This window comes from Pteropus vampyrus, unplaced genomic scaffold (genome assembly GCF_000151845.1).
Source record: "Pteropus vampyrus isolate Shadow unplaced genomic scaffold, Pvam_2.0 Scaffold180, whole genome shotgun sequence".
Classification (NCBI taxonomy): Eukaryota; Metazoa; Chordata; class Mammalia; order Chiroptera; family Pteropodidae; genus Pteropus; species Pteropus vampyrus.
Genome location: NW_011888961.1, coordinates 284,635 through 304,434, shown reverse-complemented (window position 1 = coordinate 304,434; position 19,800 = coordinate 284,635). Strand labels below are relative to the sequence as shown.

The 19,800-nt window shown below is 42.5% G+C and overlaps 1 protein-coding gene across 3 annotated transcripts in view; it reads left to right on the top strand.

Moving 5' to 3' along the window:
- Positions 1 to 5,043: 5,043 nt before the first annotated feature.
- PDSS1 (decaprenyl diphosphate synthase subunit 1) overlaps positions 5,044 to 19,800 on the top strand; it is a 35,429-nt gene continuing 20,672 nt past the window's right edge. The window contains exons 1-4 of one of the 3 annotated variants that reach the window (XR_896518.2): positions 5,044 to 5,147; positions 5,650 to 5,770; positions 8,383 to 8,513; positions 18,598 to 18,739. Coding sequence is in view for 2 of the 3 variants with exons in the window: in XM_011371014.2 (XP_011369316.1) it covers positions 5,083 to 5,147; positions 5,650 to 5,770; positions 8,383 to 8,513; positions 18,598 to 18,739 (459 nt within the window). In the remaining variant the exon portion in view is untranslated. Of the gene's footprint in view, positions 5,148 to 5,649; positions 5,771 to 8,382; positions 8,514 to 18,512; positions 18,740 to 19,800 lie in introns of those variants that run through there. The other 2 variants (XM_011371014.2, XM_023537181.1) reach the window with 2 other exon arrangements.

Genomic DNA, 19,800 nt, shown 5'->3' with positions numbered 1-19,800 from the left:
GGTGTTGGGCTGCGACCCGGGGCTGCGGGGGCGCCCGCGTGGGGCCCAGTCGCGCGGCGGGACGCCAGGGGCGGGGTCCGGGGGTCTGCCTGAAATAGGGGTGCCCGGCTAGGGACTGCTAAGGGCTGCTGGGGACCCGGGGAAGCACAGGAGTAGTGGTGAGATTGTTTCTTGGGGTACGGATAAAGTCAAGACCGGAGACCGTTTGCAGCTATTGCCTTTGGATTTACGGCCGGGGCTTCTGGAAGACAGGTCTTAACTGAGATTTTAGAGCCAAAGGTGCTCAGCGATACGGAGGAGCCAGGTGGCCTCCCCGGTGGCCTCGGAATAGACGGAAAAGGCCTTGTGGAGGATGTAGGATGGATTTGATTTCAGTCCAGTAGTTGCTTGGGAGGCAGAGCATACCTGGGCCGGGCGGAAGGGCACTGGAAGGAGAAGAGGCTTGAGGATGTCAAGTAGAGAAACCTTGAAATCAGCTATAATTTGATCTATGACTTCTTGAAGTATAGCCAGAATCTTAGTACTAACTAACCATGGCTTCTTGACGCTCTCCCCTGCTGCCTTTGCACCCAATCTCATTTTTCTCCCTTTTCTGTCAGTTTACCCGGGTAAATTGACGTGTTTGTATGGTTCTGTGAGTCCTTTCTGCACTTTGTAGCGAGTAATTCTCACCGTGCCATACTGTTTAGCTAACTATACAAAATCTATGGATTTGCTGGCCTTTTAAGAGACTCTCCAGTCATATACTAATTGTGTTCAATTCTCATCTACAAAGCTCATTTTCAAAATAAGTTTATTTGAATTTAGGCCTCCTGTTTTCATCAGATTTGGTTCGCTTCATATTCCCATATACTCATCAAACACCATTTACCAATATGAGATATGTAGTATTTATAAATATCTACTTTGTAGCAAAGTGGCTACATACCATAACTTATCCAAAATGGACATTTGGAGCGAGAATAGCAGCTGAGCTAGTAGACCGACTAAAGTTTCGCTAAGCAGAAAAGAGAGAATATGGGAAAAGAGAGCCTCAGAGTTTTACTGGGATCCATTTTAGTACTATCCTAGCCAGACTGCAAATATTTCTAGTACCAGATGAGGACATCATTTGGGGAACTGGATACTTCTTTTCTTTGATGCTCCTTTTTTTGATTCCATGCCCCCAACCAACTTTCTCAGCTACGGAAAGGGTGCTGTCCTGAGAGGATATGCCTTAACGACCACAAAGAGGGACTGCACTGAAAATGCCAGTGCCATACATTTCTGATTTGCGTGTCCGTCCGTGATACATTTCTGATTTGCGTGTCCGTCCGTGGTATTATTCACTGCAAGTTAATTAGCCTTTTGGTGTCTGCCTCAGGCTTGTGTGTTTTAGTAAGTTCAAGTCTTTTGGGGTCTGATAATCTTTGCAGACAAAGAGCAACAGTAATAAAGCTACCTATGGCTTTCTGACACAGCTCTGATTCCTGTACATTCTCTTGACTTCTCCATTGGTAGTATTAACAAGTCTTGTAGTAGGACAGAAAAATCAGTGCTCATTTGATCAGGCCTAATCACTTATCAATGTGTCTTTGATTCTTACTCAGCATTTTCTTTTTAAAAAAGTAAATTCATGGAAGGCAGAGAATATGTGATGAAAGGGTGGGGAACAAAACCAGAATTGGACAATTCATTTTTGCTACTGCCAGTATTGGCACACCAAGTGACAGCTCTGGTTTTGCAACTCCCTTTTAATACTTTACAGTAATCCCCTCTTATCCACGGTTTTGCTTTCCAGTTTCAGTTATCCACAGTCAACTGTGGTCCGAAAATATTAAATGGAAAATTCCAGAAATAAACAATTTATCATAAGTTTTAAATTGCATGCTCTTCTGAGCATGCAATTTAATGCAATGTAATGAAATCCGATGCAGTCCTGCTTTGGCCCATCTGGGATGTGAATCATCCCTCTGTGCAGTGTATTCATGCTGTATTTGCTACCCACCCATTAGTCACTGAGTAGCTCTTGGTTATCAGACTGTCACAGTATTGCAGTAATTGTGTTCAAGTAACCTTACTTTACTTAAGAATGGCTGCAACACATAAGAGTAGGAGGGATTACTGTAATGCTCTTCTGAATGTCTCTAACTTCACTTTGGAACACAATACCCAATACCCAACCCCCGGGCCCCATAGACCAGTACCTGTCTGCGGCCTGTTAGGAACCGGGCACGGCAGGAGGTGAGCAGTGCAAGAGCAAGCAAAGCTTCACCTGTATTTGCAGCTGCTCTCCAGCACTACCATCACCACCTCAGCTCCACTTGAGATTGTCAGGCATTAGATTCTCATAGGAGCACCGGTCCCTGGTGCCAACAAGGTTGGGGATCGCTGCCTTAAGGTACTCCTAAAGCAGGAAATAGTTTGATTGAATAGATACAATATTAGATATATACAGTGTATTAAGCTCTGAGCTAAGAGCTTTACAAATATTCAAATCTCAGAATCTCTCCAGTAGATAGTATCAGAGAAATGTCACAAGGTTGCACAACCAAATTTGAACAAGATCCATTCCAAAGACTTAAGAATGCTTTTAACAATTGTGATGCTGCCTGGCAGTTAACAGCACTCTATATTAGCTGTATAATTTTAACTCTTCACCCCAAGTTAGGGGTTAGGTCTCAGAGTGAATAAGTATTAAAATACTGAATTCATGTGAATTAATGAAGACTGACAAAAGTAGATTAAGTGTCATATAATGGTAAAATCAAAAGAAGATTATAACTTTGTTTTCTTGGGATATTGTAATTCCTTGGGACTTCATTAATGTTATTGGTTTAATGAATATGTAATGGTATAGTGAGAAGAATAGAATTCAGACCATCTTCCTTGGCTACTGCCTGCCCGGCAAAGTCAAACTTAATTGTCCTTTTAATATATATAAAGCAATATGTGTTCACTAGAGAAAAAAAAAATCAGAAAATATAAACAAAAAAAGGAATTAAAAGAACTCTCACAATCCTAATTACTTCAAAATAACTATTTTTAATAGCCTGGTTTATATGCTTCCAAACCCTATCCTCTGTCTATTTGTGTGTATGAGTGTAAGTGAATATCTAGTGGGATCATATAATGTACACAGTCCTGTAAGTACTTTTTCTTTTGATATTTTTCCTCTTCTCGCTATTCAAGTAAAATGACAAAACATTAATAGGAGAAAATAACCAAGTTTGATTACATATGTACATATGGGAGTTCTATAAGAATATGGGACCCAAAGACCTAATGAGAAAAAGGCCGGGTGTGGGGGAGTTTGTGAGTAGTTGTTTGGGACTTCAAAAGAAAGGAGGGCAATTCATACAGCAATGGATAAGCAAATGTTTGCTGGGCCCTCTTTAACAGTGAAACACAGAGGACTTTTATCAAAGGGATTTGCTAGGTTCCTCCCTGTCTATCACACCTAGTTCATATTAAACTCTAGTTATCTATGATGATAGTTGCCTTCCTGGAGTAGGTCCTCTGTCTAAATTCTTTTACAGAGTTAGGGGAAGTTCAGAGATTCTTCCTGAGTCTTTTGTTTCTTTAAAATAACCATCTTAAAATAATCCACATCCCAGAGAGGCATATTCTGGGGCGGTAAACTCTGCTCACCTTCCATATACACACATACACCACTTAACGATAGGAATATGTCCTGAGAAATGCATCAGTAGGCAATTTTGTCCTGCAAAACTCGATCAGAGTACACTTACGCAAACCTAGAAGGTATGGCCTACTACTGCAATCATATGTGCTATACTTTTATATGACTGGCAGCTCACGTTTGTGTACACCAGCATCACCACAAACGCGTGAGTAATGCGTTGCCCTACGATGTTTTGAAGGCCACGACCTCACTAGGTAATAGGAATTTTTCAGCTCCATTATAATCTTATGGGTCCATCATTGAGCAAAATGTAATGCAGCACATGACTATACAGTATTATAAACCTCTGTAGAGATGGTCCCTGACTTAGGAAGCTTCAACTTAAGATTTTTCAATTTTATGATGGTGTAATAGCCATACGCATTCAGTAGAAACCGGCGAGTCTAAGCTATGATGTTTGGTAACTTAGGTGTATTTAACACCTTTTTGACTTACGATATTTATAACTTACGATGGGTTTATCAGGACATAACCCCACCGTAAGTCTAGGAGCATCTGTGTGTCAGTTTTTCAGACTTGACTTTTCTGAACTTCAAATTCCCCAGCTGTATACAAAGCAAGTAGTTGTAAGAGTCAAATAGTGTAAAAGCACACTATGACTTGATTACTAATAGAGTGGATTAGTTTTATTTTTCTTGTGGTAAATTCATCCTTTTCTGTCAAAATGCTTTCTTCAAATACTCTATGAGAGCCCTTACCACATTAGATTAGTAATCTTTGAAATGTCTGTGTCCCTGAATTCTTCAGGATTGGCTGTCTATTTCTTTGGGTCCACAGTTCCTGTCACAATTCCTGGCCCATAATAGTGCTTAATAATTGTGGGAGCTAATATTTGTCATCACCACCTCTGAATCTTTTAGAAGTTTTGTTCTTGATCACTGATGAAAGTTAATATTTATCAAAACGTGCTGCTGAGCTTGTTTGTTTTTTAACATTACTTATCAAGAAGTACCATTTCCAAGTATATTCAGAAATAATACCTTAAAATAGGTAGTGTTTGTGTAAATGTAAATTTCCTCCTTAACACTGAAATCCTTTTCCTTTTTACCATCTGGGCTGATGCTTTTGGAATCTTGATTATTCTTTGTTTTATACCATTGTTAGAATTTAAAATAATGTAAGTAACACTAATCTTTACTATTCTCCCACCAATCTTAGTTAAATGGAAGGAAATTGTTTTAAAATTACTTTTCAGATCTGGAAAGATAGCTATGAATATGGAAACTGTAGCTCTCTTTGGAGGAAGAGATAGATTATAGATGTTTTATCATTTTTCTAAAGTTTGCAATCTACCTATGAATATACAACTAAAAGTATGAATTATGGAAGATTTTATTTATCTAGTGTCATAAACAAGTTTTTCATGACTTTTTACCAGTTTCTTAATTCTTTTATAGATGTCATATTTTAATCTTGTGAAGAGTTTAACGGCTGCCTTTCCAAATATGTATACTATATCACGGTAAGTTTATAATCCATATTGCAACTACTAAAATCAGCCATATTGCCAGTAAATTTCTATTCTAAACTGTGGTGAGCTAGTGCAACAAATTGAATATGTTGTTTACATAAGTGCTGCAGTATCTGCTCTGTGTAATCTCTGCCTTTTCAAAAAATGGACTATAGTAAAATTTAAACTCAACTCAGAACACAGTGAACATGACTTAGTCTTTCTTTGATTTCGTGGGTTCTCAAGGTCCTGGTTATAAAAATAATCAACGTTTATTTATAACACTAAATACTATTGTTTAGCAAGAACAGAATTCTGTGTCTTTTTCTAAATTACAATGACCTTTTTAGGTTCATGCTTAATTTCCAGCAAGTATCTGGGCTTAAATTTTCCATCATCCGACTCTGCTACATTTCTGTTTATGCATATGTGTGCATAATTTCTACTTAATGAAATCATCTCACTTAATAAACAGTGCTCAAACTTACACTGTGTGCTTCTGTGCTCGTCCCAGGCTCTATCACGCAACATCCGCCACGTGCTGTTGTAGTAAAACACGAAGCGGCGAGAAGTACACCGATCCTTTTAAACTTGGTAGGAGAGACTTGAAAGGTTTGTATGAGGACATCAGAAAGGTAAGGTAGTTTCGATGATGCCGTGAAGTAATGTTGGGCTTTTAGAATTATGAACACACAGTGCAGGTTTCAGATATGTACAGTGCCTTTGCAAACCTGATTCACGAACGTCGAGTTTCAGAGGTCTCTTGAGCAACAACTGTGGGGCAATATGGAGGACTCAATACATGTTACCTTCCAGAAAAAGGTTCTTGCAGAGTTGAGAAACTGCCCCTCCCTGTCCAGCGAGTTACCTAACATTTCCTCTCCATGCCCATCACCTACGGCATGACTGCTGAAACACTGAAGCCTTCCGTGATTCCTGCTGCTGTCTTATCTAATTCGGAATATCAGTGCCAGACTGCCCCCGATAGGGTTTCTTCATGAAACGCTTTCCCCCAAAAAAAGTTGCCTTGGCTCCTAACCTCACGGGGGTTCTCAAATGCCCCTCGTCAGCTTCCTTCCCGGTTTGAGGATCCCCACTTTCCTCCTCGAGCCCCCGCGCAACTCTGCCATTTTCATAGCAACACCACTTCCTATTTGATAAATCACGTAGAGGCCACGAAGGTGGAACTTCCTCGACACCTGCTCCGGGCCCATGTGCAAGCCCACCTGCCTCCCATCCCTCCGCCTCCATGAAGTAAACGTCTTCCTCTCCAGAATAGTCCCTTTCCTCTAGTTAAGCCCCATCCCAGCATCTTGGGAGCTGCTCCCGCGACGGCCTGTTCTCCTTTTTCTGCAGTGTCTCTTTCCTATCCCTTTTAAGTAAAGGACCGTCCCTTGACCGGATGTCCCACCCCTCCCCCTCCCCCTCCATCACAGGCACAGCATGCTCCAGCTCTGTCTCTGTTTCGCCCCTTCACATCGACTCCGCCATGGCACCGTGCCTTCCTTTCCAGCCTCTTCTCGGAAACGGCCTTTGCCCAGGGTCCCGGTAGCTTCCTTCCGGTAAATCCATTAGACATTTTATGGGTTTTATCGTCCTTGACTTTTAAGAACAGTGGGCACTGTCGACCACGCCCACTGCGTGAAACTCTTCCCCTGGCTTCTGCACGATCCGGGTTCTCCCGATTCTTGGACCGTCCTTCAGTCTGCTTCCTGGGTTCCTCTCTATGCCCTCCACCCACCCCCTTAATTTTGCCTTTGCCTGGGGTTCTGTCAGTCCCTCCTCTCTTTATGTCCCCAGTTTACCCATTTCCATACTTACAACCACCAAGTAATATATCTATTCCAGATTGAATGGTCGCTCCTATTCCCATACATCTAACTGCTCAGTGGAGCGTCCATGACTATTTCAAACTTAATGTGTCTGAATCTCTGCTTTCTCCTACTCGTTGTCTTTTCTTCTCTATTTCCCATTCTTTGACGATACCACCCAGGAACCCCAGAAGGAGCCTCCACTCATCTCTCTCTTTCCCCCTCCACACCCCCTAGTCTGCCTTCATTCCCACTGCCTTAGGTCAGACCACCCCCATTTCTGTTGCCCTCAGCCTTGGTCTCTTCCTCCCTAGTTCAGCCTGAGCCAAGTTGTCTCCTGTGTGATCCCAGGGAAGCTGCACTGGCCTCAGGGACAGCGCCTTGTCACACCACTGTGTTTTATTGCCGTTATTGTATTATTACTTCTCCCCACCTAGACTTTGAGCTCCTTGTAGGGGTGGGACCATCTTGTTCATCTTTGTAACCTCTGCTTTTATTACCAGCTTGACATTGAGTCAACAATTTAGCGAGTTAATGACTAGGCCACTGTCTGGTGTTCTGGGGCCCTCTGGGTCCATTCTTAGCTCCCACTGCCTTGCGGGGATAAGCTCTGATTCATTCCAGCAAGTCTTCAAGCTGCAGATAAAACAAACACATGCCCATCACCTGGAAGCCTCTTTCCCCTCTTCACAAATCAAAGCCCTACTTATTTGCTAAGCCCAGGTCAAAGCTTACCTCCTCTGTGAAATGTTTGGTTTTCCCAGCCAACACTTTTCTCTCCCTTCTTTGAACTTTTAATGTACTAAATGTATAGCATTGTTTAGGTTACCTCTGTATTATTCACTAGATATTTCTTTTTTAAAACAATTTTGTCTCCCTAGCTCATTGGAAAGCTCCTCACAATCAGGCAGACCGCATCTTACACTTCCTCCGTGGACCTTTGATGTGTCTTTTGCTAAATGAAGGCTGAGCCAGACTTACCCCTGCTGCTTCTCCCCAGCCACTATTTTTCATTCTCGTCCCTGATACACAGCTTTGCCTCCCTACCCAGAACGCCCCCTGCGACCTCCCACTTCATAGCCTCCCGACAGCTGCCAGCTCCTACACTTCCCATCTTTGTCCTCTCCCCTCTGTCTTCCAAGCTACTAACCAGCCCCTGCTCCTTCCTCTATCCAGCTGTCACTGGCCCGGTGTCCTTGGGCCACCTAGCGCTTTCCTCTTCTTCCGCTCTCGCACCTATGCCCCTTGGGACCAAGCCAGGCATTGCTTGTGGCCCAGATTTGTGACTTTACCATGTTGGAACCTTTTCCACCTGAGTGTTGAGTTTCTCAATTAAAACGAATGCCCTGAAATCACATCCAAGATTTGTAAAAGAAATCCTGTTGACTGTCTGTGCAATTATGATGCCATATTAACACAGAGAAACTTCATTTCAGGAGCTATTCATATCTACAACAGAACTTAAGGAAATGTCTGAATACTACTTTGATGGAAAAGGGAAAGCCTTTCGACCAATTATCGTGGTGCTAATGGCCCGAGCATGTAATATCCATTATAACAACTCCCGGTGAGTCATTTACTATCACTCCCCTCTAGGTATATATTCAGCAGCTCTTCGTTCCCAAGGTTACCATTTAGTTTTCTGTTTAATGAGTAGCATGTACCTAAGAATTAACTTTATGATGAGTAGAGTCTGACTTTGAGTCTCTGAGATCACTCTGGTCTCTGTTCTGGGCACCTTCCTTTTCCAAAGCCTTTTTCATGTCCATGGAAGAACAACTCCAGCTGCAAATAAGCATTTTAGAAAGAAATCTAAAAGCCACGTTCAGTTTTCTCATTCAGAAGTAAAGACTGCCAGGGGGTGTGCTGCACGTGCTCATTACCCACATGGGCCAGTCGGACCAAAGGTTGATGGTTATGAAGTGGAGAGGCTGTGCCATGGTCGTGGGCACCGCACCCCCTTCAGTGCCCTCATTCCTGTGACTTCCAGAACCGTGCCAAAGGGAAACCTTCAAGGAAGGCATCTCGTGGGTGGGTCCTCAACTTTTGAGTTTTGGATATATGTGCAGTTTTAAAGTATTCAAACTGCAACGTTTACTAGTAAAGGAAATCTTGAAAAGGAACGCAGATGTACCCATGACACCTTCGTCATTCCCTCTTCCCTTCCTCTCTTGTATTCAGTCATACACTATGTAAATAATTTTGTGTTCTGCTTTGTTTCCTTACCATTGTTTTTTAAAGTCTTTACCATGGAGCTGGAGTGTCTTCATAGTTGTTATTTTTACATCATGTAGCCCAGTGCTGGACGGTCCAGTAGACCGTAATGAACTTATCCATTTCCCTGTTGTTGAACATTTGTATTCTACTACCTTTTCCCAGTAGATAATACCTTAAGGAATGCCTAAGGTTTGTCAGCACTAAATTTAAGGATGCTGCAAGAGGGAGCGTCAGACATTGCTCACCTTTGCCCACCGCAGCCTTTGGCACCCTGCTGCCGGGCCCCTCCCTATGGCCCCAGCACGCCACACCGGCCTCAGGGTGCCTCCCACTTATCTGAGACTTGGAAGAGCTCCTAGTATATAGTTCAAACAAGCAGTGGCAGTCTCTGGCAGTGACCTTTTAACCGTCACCAGGCTCACTTTCACTTCACTCAGAAGGCAGAGCAACAGAAATGTGCCCTCCGAACTGAAGTTGAGGTCCGCCTCACGTGGTCTAGAGCAGGTTTCTCGGCATTGGCACTATAGACGTTCGGGCCACATTCTTTGTGGTGAGTAGTGTTGTCGTGCATCGTAAGATAAAGCGGCGTCCCTGGCCTCTACCCACTAGATGTGGGCAGCGCCCCTAGCCCCCAGTCGATGACAACCCAAAAAGTCTCCAAACATTGCCAAGTGTCCCCAGTAGACTGAAATGATCCCTGGTTGAGAACCACTAATCTAGGGAGAATGCGTGTTTATATTTTTAATTTCTCAGCTTAAGACATAATACAGTTCGTTATCCTCACAGTTAACATGAAAAGAGTATTCTGTACTGCTCTAACTCAGCTGTTACCCTCATAGGTGAAAGTTATTCTAATTTGCTTTTCTGAAACTGTATAAACTGTTGGTGGCAGAAAGCATGGGAGAGTGTGCCACGGAAAAGGCGTTGCTAGTTCAGATAGTAAGTTCGAGTCTGCTCTCTCAGGGATGTTTCAGCTGCACTGTCATTTTCCCCATCAGTGGAGAGGAGGGCCTACTAAGGGCGCAGAGCAGAGGTGGTGTCTGGTTTTGGGCTGTGAGTCATCATCGTGGCGTGCATTTAGGTGGCCCAGTGTCCCAGCCGTATTACTCGCCAAGCCCCTTCCTAAGAATAAGGATCCTTCCTGAGATCCCTTTAGGATTAGACTTTCCATGGGCTAAATATCATGGCGCTGTTGGTTCCATGCCACTTGAGGCAAGAAGTGGGGCTGCAGGGAGAGCTTCTGGAGAGCTGGGCAACGTGCAGCTTTGCTTGCTGAGAAAGACTGAGAGCAATGTGGAACAAAGGTAGCTCAGGATTCAGGAGCAGGACCACACACAGCCTCTGTTTCTGGCCCGTTCCACCAGAACCCATTCCAGTCCTTCATCTGCTTGCTTGTCAGTGATGGCAGAATTGAGAGAGGTCCGCTTTATCACTTGACGATCAAAGTTTAAGGGCTTCTATCAGACGCCGTCTTCGTGCTTGTGAGATGTGTGTTTAATAGGTGGACAGTAATGCTGAGGGGGTTGCAGAAAACAGTAGATCCGATCCCTGAGGAACTAGAGAGGAGAAACTGCTTTTTTGATTTTTCTTTTTCCTTTGTTAAGCTTTTTTGGTCGTCCATTAAATGTTCCCTGTTAGATCATTTTCCTGGGACTTCTTAACCTAAGGTTCATGAGAGTTATGGGGTCCATGGGCCCATTAGAATTGTGTGCTCTTTGCGTATTTGCATTTTTCTGGAGAAGAGTATACATAGCTTATAATATATTCTTGAAGGGTAATATGGCCCCCAAAAGTTTAAGCCCCACAAAAGTTTAAGCCCCCAAAAGTTATGGCCCCCAAAAGTTATGGCCCCCAAAAGTTTAAGCCCCACCTGGGTGAGTGAGGTAGGAACACACACAACATTCAGACTTGATGACTCAGACTTGAAAGGTCCAGAAAACAGAGTTGTGGATTCTGAGACCCATGCTCAGATCCTCCTTCAATGAAGGACCCTTTGTCCCAGCTGCTGTGCCAGGCATTGTTGGTAGAGAGCCTTTGGTTCTCAGTCCCTCAAAAGATGGCCTCAGTGGCAGAAATTCCTCTCACCTGAGGCCGTGCCCCTCTTGAGCCAGCCTGCGTCGAGGGACTTGAGTGAAGGGCCATTCTTGTTCCACAGCGCACCAGTGGGGGCCTGCAGCTGTGGGTAGACCTCTGTTGTGGATACTTCTCCTGCTGCTCAGGCCTGTTTCCTCCTCTGCCCCCATCAGGCGTTGATCCCAAGGGCACTCCTCATGGGACATCCTATACTTTCAGCCTCAGTCTGCTTCCCAAAAACCCCACCTACAACAGAGTTCAGCAAAACCCAAACTAGCCTACATTGAGTAGGTCAGGGCTGACTTTATCAAAGAATCTGGATCAAAACGAAGCCTTAGAGTCAATAGATGTCTATAAAATTTCTCTACTCATTGAGTACAACACAGAGAGAGTGTCTAATCTTTCTCAAATAATCCAGACTTATCTCGCTCAGCAACCTCATTGAAGGGATTGACTCTTATTGACCTTGGCACCATCTGTCCGTGCATGGCTCTCTTCCAGCACAGATATTGCCACTGGCCAGGTTAACAGGGCTACTCAAGAGATATTGCGTACAGATCCGTTGATCTCGATTATGCAAATAATCAAAGGGTATTGAATCTCACTCATTCAGTTTACAGAGCCAGACATTCAGTTAGATGATACAGATTATAAAATGCAGTTTTCACATTAGATAATAGGTCAAGAATCCAAGCGTGATAAAAACCTTATCTTCAGAGGAGTTAACTTTTATGGTTCTCATAAGGACAAAGAGACTTACAAAAGCCTGTAACAAAACAGTCATTGCAGCACCAGCTCACTCGAATGATTCCTAGAACCATCCTGGTTTCCGTGTGTTCCACATCACTGAGCCAGCTACTGCTGTAGCTCTTTACAGGATAGGCAGGAAAGTTGGTGTCAAAAGAAATGTTTTGTCCTTAACCTAGGAGGTGGCACTTTTGACATGTCCATACTTAGTAAAATGGATCTTGAAGGAAAGTCTGTAAGAAGGCACACCTGCTGAGGTGGAGGAGATTTGGATCACCAGATGGTCTTCCATTTCATTGGTGAGGTCAAACCCGAGCATAAGGAGAACCTCAGTGAGAGCAGGAGGGCCGTAGGGCATTTGATATGCCGCGTGCACGCTCTTCCAGCCCCCACATGCCAGGATGAGGCAGATTCCTTCACCGAAGGAATCAGCTTCTACACTCCGTTAGCCATGCCCAGCTGGAACAAAGCGAATGCTGCATTATTCTGCAGTAGCCTGGATCCCGTAAGGAAAGCCCTATACAAAGCCAGCCTGGATATGCTGCAGATCCAAGGTGTCGTCATGGTGGGCTCCTCGCCACGTATCCAAAGGTTCCACACGTCTTCAGGGTAACTTCGGTGGGCAGAAAATAAACAGTAGCGTGAACCATGCATCTCATATGACGCAGCTTTGCAGGCATTGTTTTGTCTGAAGATAAATCTGAAACTATACAGGAACCGCTGCTCTTGGATGTCAGTTCTTTTCTCTCAATGTCAGAACTGCTAATAAATTCACGATTATTGGGGTCAAGTTTGAAAACGCTGTTCTCACCAAAGAGACAGACTTCACCCCGAGCCTGACGTGCTCATTTGGGTTCATCTGGTGACCAAAGGTAATGACCTGCTAAGCTAGTTTGAGCTCACAGACACCCCTCCTACACTCTGCTCTTCCTTAGATGGAAGGCACCTTTGCCGTTCATGTCAGTAGCATCCCCGGCGTGCCAGTAAGGAAAAGGGGAAGAGGGAACAAGATTGCAGTGGCCAGAGACAAAGGCCGGGAAATGGAAATAGGAGGACAAAGATGAGAGGCAGAGAGTGTGCGATTCTCAAGAACTCCTTCAGTTCCACGCATTCAACCCGAATGCCACTGTGGAAGGTGAGACTCTTTAAAGTAGCATCCATAATGAGGACAAACAAGATTTTAGACAGGTGCGATAAAATCAAGTAATTTCAAAAACCAGATCACTGAGAAGGAAACATTTGAGTACCAACAGAACAGGCTAGTGAAGTAAGAAACGGGGTGAGGCTGAAAAGTTATATCCACATCGTAATCTTTAGAACCTGTCAGTGTTACACTCTACGGCCAAAAAAAAAAAAAAAGAGTATTTGCAAATGTGATTAAGCATCTTGAAATGGGGAGATTATCCTGGATTATCTGACGGCCCCGAAATGCGGTCACACATACTTCAATAAGAGGGAGGCAGAGGGAGGTTGGCTCACACAGAGAAGGCGACGTGAAGATGGAGCAGAGAGCTTGGAAGATGGCGGTCTTGAAGATTGGAGTGATGTGGCCATAAGCCAAAGCCTGCTGACAGCTACCAGAAGCTAGAAGAGGTGAGGAAAGGATTTTCCCCTGGAGCCTCCAGAGCAGGTACAGCCAGCTGACACTTTGATTTCAGCCCAGTAGCACTGTTTTTAGACTTCTGGCCTCCAGAACTGTGAGGGAATGTCTGTTGTTTTAAACCACTAAGTTTGTGGTAATTTGTCACAGCAGCCACAGGAAGCCAACGCGAACCCCATCAGTACATCGTATTGCCTCAGTGCAGAGAGTGGGCCTGGGGGGCTTCTCTCTCCCTCTGGATCTGACGGAGCCGACGAAAGGGTAAATCAGAGGACATTCCCCAGTCTCAGTAATTGAAGTACCCAAACTTGTAGCAAGTCAAGTCAGTGGAAGATAAAGATAAAATCTATCTGAGTCTGAATGGCTATTTGTTGAGCATACTGAAAACTCGAATATGTGTACTCCTAGCAGGGAACAACTAGGAAATGTGATTCGCATCCTGAGAATTTTCTATAGCAAGGCAGAGAGAGCGAGAGACTTCATTTGCAATTTCAGTAGAGAGCTTCTTCAGTACCAAACTGATGGAGTTCTATTTACGTCCCTTAAAACTCATGATGATGCAGAGGATAAGAGAAAAGAAGTATCGCCCTCCCATGATTGTGTTGTTCAGAGCAAGTCAGCCTTTCTGTTCTCAGGCTATGAAGAGACTTGGGAGGGTCATTAGCACAAGACCTCTGAACTGATGCCCCAAGTTTCAGGTCACTTTTAGGGTAGGACAGACTCTCCTTCCATTTGCCCACAGCTTACAGACAATGCAGCAGTGGATCAGCAAAGGCTGAGCTTGTACCAAAACCCTTAGGAAAAGCTTCTATTTTGGCTGACAGTAAATCAAAATGAATACCCCCCACTAAACAGCGATATTCCCCAGACTTTGTGCATCAGGAATCACCTGACATGCTATTTAAAAATGCAGGTACCTGAGTCCCGCCATTAGAGATTCGGATTCAGCATATCTGAGGCCTCGGTCTGCATTTTCAAGGGTATTGATTTCAATATGGTGGACCAGGGATAGATATTTAAGAAACGTTAAGCTTCTCAGAGTTCTAACAAGCAAAGTGAAACACTTATTTTTAGAATTGTCAGAAGAGACAAACAGAAGAACATTTCGAAATAGAAGTAGAGTCTTCTGTATACCATTTGAGGACTCTGTTCATTACACAACCTTTAGATTTGGGAATAGAAGTTTCACTGTCTCTATTATTAAAATGAAACCACATGTACTGTTTTGATTTATTATTTTCCTCTGATTTGTTCTGAACCAAGGTAATCCATTGCTAAGATTTGATTTTCTTTTTAGATATAATTTTCCCACACTGGGGTTTACTTGTAATTTGCGTCAGATGTCACATTATGGGTTGGAATGAATGGGGGGAAGTTTTGCTTTTTTTAAAATCACATGTAAACTGGGTGCTCTAATTTCCCACGCAAGTAAAGTGACACTCGAGGTGATGCAACAGAGGCTTTGACCTTATACAGAGCAGGAAACGCTGGATGTTCAAGCTCCATGCAGAAAAGGAAGAGGCACTCGAGATCAAATTGCGAGCACTCACTGGATACTGGTGCTCCAAAGAATTTCAAATTAGTGTGTTTTATAGACTCTGTTAAGCCTTTGCATGGATCCTGAAAAGCTCTGGGTTGCTCTGAAAGGACTGGACGTGCCTCAGGACTTGATTGTCCTGATGCGTGACCTGTACTGTGGACAGCAAGCCACTGTCAGGACAATACGGAGAGACAGAATGGCTTCCTGTAGGCAAAGGTGTCAGACGAGGATGCATTTTATCTCCCTATTTGTTTAATTTGTACACAACATGTATGAAAAACTGGGCTAGACTTAGAGGAAGAAGGAGTGAAAATTGATGGAAGAAATGTCAAGAACTTAATATATGCAGATGACACCCTCTCACTGGTAGAAAATAGCAATATTTTGAAACGACTTCTGATAAAAGGGAAAGAAGAAAGCGGCAAAGCAGGACGGCATTCGAACATCAAGATGACAAAAGTCATGACTACAGAAAAAATACGTGACTTTAACACAGATAGTAGAGACACCGAAATTCTTAAAGATTTTGCTTATGTTGGTTCAGTCATCCATTCAAATGGAGACCGAAGCCAAGAAATCAAGAGAAGGCTGAGACTCAGAGAGGCAGCAACAGAAGAGTTAGGACAGATCTCTGAGCGCAAAGATGGATCATCAGAGACCAAGGCCAAGGCCATCCACACCCTCTTATTCCCAATTACTATGCACGGATGTGGGAGCAGTGAAGAAGGCCGATGGGGAAAATATCGATTCATTTGAAATACGGAGTTGGAGGAGAGCTCTATGGATACCCTGGACCTCCAGAAAGATGGACAAGTGGATCCTAGAGCAAACTAAGCCTGAAACGTCACTGGAGGCAAAAATGACAAAACTGAAGCTGTCCTACTTGGGGCACATCATGAGAAGGCAGAGTTCTTTGGAAAAGAACAAATAGAAGGTAGCAGGACAAGAGGAAGACCAAATATGAGATGGACTGACTCCATAAAAGAAGCCACAGGCACGAGTCTACAGGAGCTGAGCAGGGCTGTTGAGACAGAGCACTGTGGGCATCACTTATAGGGTCACTGGGAGTCAGAGCTGACTCAGCAGCATGTCACACACACACAAGCTGGGTGAAAGTATGTGGCAGTGGGGAGGAGAGTGGGGAGTCATGGTCTATGCTTGAAACTATTCATTATAACATTTTTCCTTTAATGAAGGAAAAACAAAGTCCTGAGGGCTTGCTGAGTCATAGCATGCTCTTGCAGGTGTGAAATACAGAGGACATAGCCAACTTTCAAGACGCAGGGCCTCCTTTTCTTGTGCTGTCTGGTTTTTCTTAGCACCTCTCAGAGAAGCTGGGAAAGTGTCGCTGATATTTCACAGCAGGAAGCAGAAATGGTGCCCAACTTTTTGAAGGCATGACTCAGTTTGGCACTTTGGAGAGTTCATCTTAAAGATAGTGTGAGATTTTTTTTTTGTAATCTGCAAATTCTATCTGTCTCACCATTTACTGTGCTACGTATAAGCAATGGCAGTATTTTCCAGATAGAAGCTGACACACATTAAAGCTTAAACTTGTATAGGAAAAAGTACATTAGATAAAATTATAAAGCAAAATTATAAAGCATCTAAAATGTGGTACTTATGCCATGTAGGGGCTGTTTCACAATGCCAAATAACATTCTAAGCAAGAGTTGTGATTTGTATCCATCGAGAATTTAATCATGCAAATGGAATTTTCATGTACAGGTAGTCTATTTTAAGAAATATTTTAAGAAACCTTTGTTGTTCAAATTACAAAAAAAGTCTCATGTCTCAGTGAGCACTGTCATTTTACTTCGAGTTCCCAGCAGGGAACCCTGTCTGCTGACATAGTTTGCGATAATGGAAATGGTGCCCAAGTTAGGAACGCACGAAAAAGGCTAGAGGCCTTACCGGCTGTTTTAAGGTAAATTCTACCACTAACCAGTAGGAAGTATATATTTTATTAGACCAAAATCCATCTGAGAGAATACTCTGAAAATAGCCTTTGTATTAAAAGACAACTTTAAAAAGCCTACATCTTTTTCCTGTGCATTCAACTCAAATAAGATAGGGCCCAGTAAATTTACCTGAAAAATATTTAAGGTCCAGGCTTCCTAAATATAGCATCTGTGAATGTCTCACTGAGGGACTCAGCACAGGCTCTTAGAAGCCACCGACCCTCCATTTCCTCCTTTACAAAAGTGGTTTTACAGGATGACTTGTCCCTATGCTCCGTCGCTTTACTTTTTCCCTTTTGGGAGAATGTTTTGTGATCTGGAAGTATTTAGGACTGTTAGGATTGTGCTATATTAATAAATAATGAGCAAGCAGCACTTTACAATCAATTTCCGGGCTAGAAGCTGTTGGAAGGTTCCGAGGTTTAGTTCTAAAATCTTAGGTAAGAGGGGCCGGCAAGGCATCATGTTATAAAATTATATTTAAAGCAAAATCGGAAAATACTCTCATGCTGATTTAGTGTTTGTAGCTAAATTCCAGCATCTCTAATGTAGCTACACTTCATTTTTCATTGTTTCTGGCAGATCCAAGGAATCAGAATGAGCACTATCTTTTACAGATGTTCAGATTAGGTTTTTCAAGAAAATGTCATATGTTAGTATCCCTCTCACTTTTCTCCCCTTTAAGAGGTAATTTGATGATATTTGAAGAGTAAACTATTGGAATAAGTGAAACATTTGGTTCACATGTGTTTAAGTCAGGCGTATGTCTAAAGTCAAAATATTCACTAAACTATTTCCCCGGTTTGATTTTCTTGAAATTTACTTTCATTCTCATAGATGATGATAGTGATAATAATGATGATTAAAAAGAAACTGAGGGAATTCCTTTTTAACTGTAAAACTCATATTTAGTATCTTCTTTAGAGTATTCGTCCGGTAGTTTGTGTTAAATCTGGGAAATAAAGAATACATTTCTAATGTAAAGGTTCAATACTAATCAGAGGAAAGTTTTTACAAAAATTCTGTCTCGGTTATTGAGGTCTTCTTACTGAACATTTAAAACAGTATGAAAAGCTTTGAACATAGTGATCACTGGCTCTCTAATAATAGTTTTTTTCAGAATGCTGCTCACCCGTCATTCCCATCCAGCCCTGAAATAATTGTAACCTAATTATAAACTTGATCCTCTAACCAACACCACTATTATAAGACATAAAGATAATTCTTCAGCCTAATGGCCAGATTTCTGCGACGTTTATCTTCTTTTTGTTAATCATATAAATTCTACTTCTTAATGTGGTCTCCGTAGAACATAATCTTGGCATAAAACAATATCTCGTGCATTTTTAAAAATGTTCTCCAAGTGGCTCTGTAGGGAAGCCAGTGTTAATACGGTTTCTCTTAGAGAAATAAAATTCTTTGTCCTAGATCCGATGTCCAGTTTTCACAAGATGATTGCTGAGAAGGTTATAGGCGGCGTCTCTGTTAAAAAGCATTGCTTTCTGTTAACTAGAGATGTACAAGCCAGCCAGCGCTCCATAGCCTTAATTGCAGAAATGATCCACACTGCTAGTCTGGTTCATGACGACGTTATTGATGATGCAAGTTCTCGAAGAGGAAAACGTACAGTTAATAAGATCTGGGGTGAAAAGAAGGTATGTTTTTTTTTTCTTTTTTTTTCTTTTATTTCTCTTATCAAATCACACGCACTTTGGATTGCATTTATTTTTCAGATTTGTCTCATTGAAAAAATTATGCTTCCTCAGATGTGGTCTTCTCACATTCAAAATAGTATTCATGTCTTATCTGTGTACAGATATTTGATGCTAGATAATACTGTAGAAAAACTTAGTATTCCTGCTTTTTCACAGTTTTCTATAGAATCGCTTTTGGTTATAAGGGAAGGGATTTCTGTAGTTATCCAAAAAGCACATTTCGTGAGGAATCAGACATTTTACTTTTAGGCTCGGATTTTACTCAGATTCAGTTTAATTCCTTAATCATTTATTGACCACCATGTGTGAGAGTGTCATAAAACTTTTTAAAAAATACGTAAATAGAACTTTAAAAAAAAAATTTAAAGGGATACTATTTTACAATGAAAATTTTTACCTTTTGAAATAGAGGCACTGTAATTGGGATTGATTTATATATGTCTATTTTAACGCTTATTTCCATTATTTTATTGGTGTTTCTTGAAGGAGGTATGTGACATAGGGAATTTGTTTGAGGACTTTTAAGTCATGGGTTGAAGGGAGGAAAGCAGTAGACCAAATAGGAGTGAAGAGGTACAGGTCGTTTGAGATCCAGCATCTCCTGCCACCCCGCCAACCCTGCACCCTCCGACCTCCCCACTCTTTTCCAGCCCCCCTCACCACCCTCCACCCCCGTGCACCTCCATTGGCTGTTCAGCCCCCCACCCTCACCCCCAAGCCCCTTTGAGCACAAACAAAACACTAATGTGAAAAAGATCTCTCTCCTCCCCTCCTTCCCTTCGTATTGACGGTACCTGCTTCCCGCTGTTTTCTAATTGCCTTTATTAAAAGAAGAAATGTACGTTCATTGTTACCTTTATGTGCTGGTTTTGCTTTAATGTCCTTGACTTTGTTGTGCACTCAAGTCCTGCAATTTCATTAGCAAGGTTTTTATTTCAAGTTTTAGATGAAAAGATTTTGTGTCCTATTGACAGAATTCCATACATCAGAATTGGTGAAGA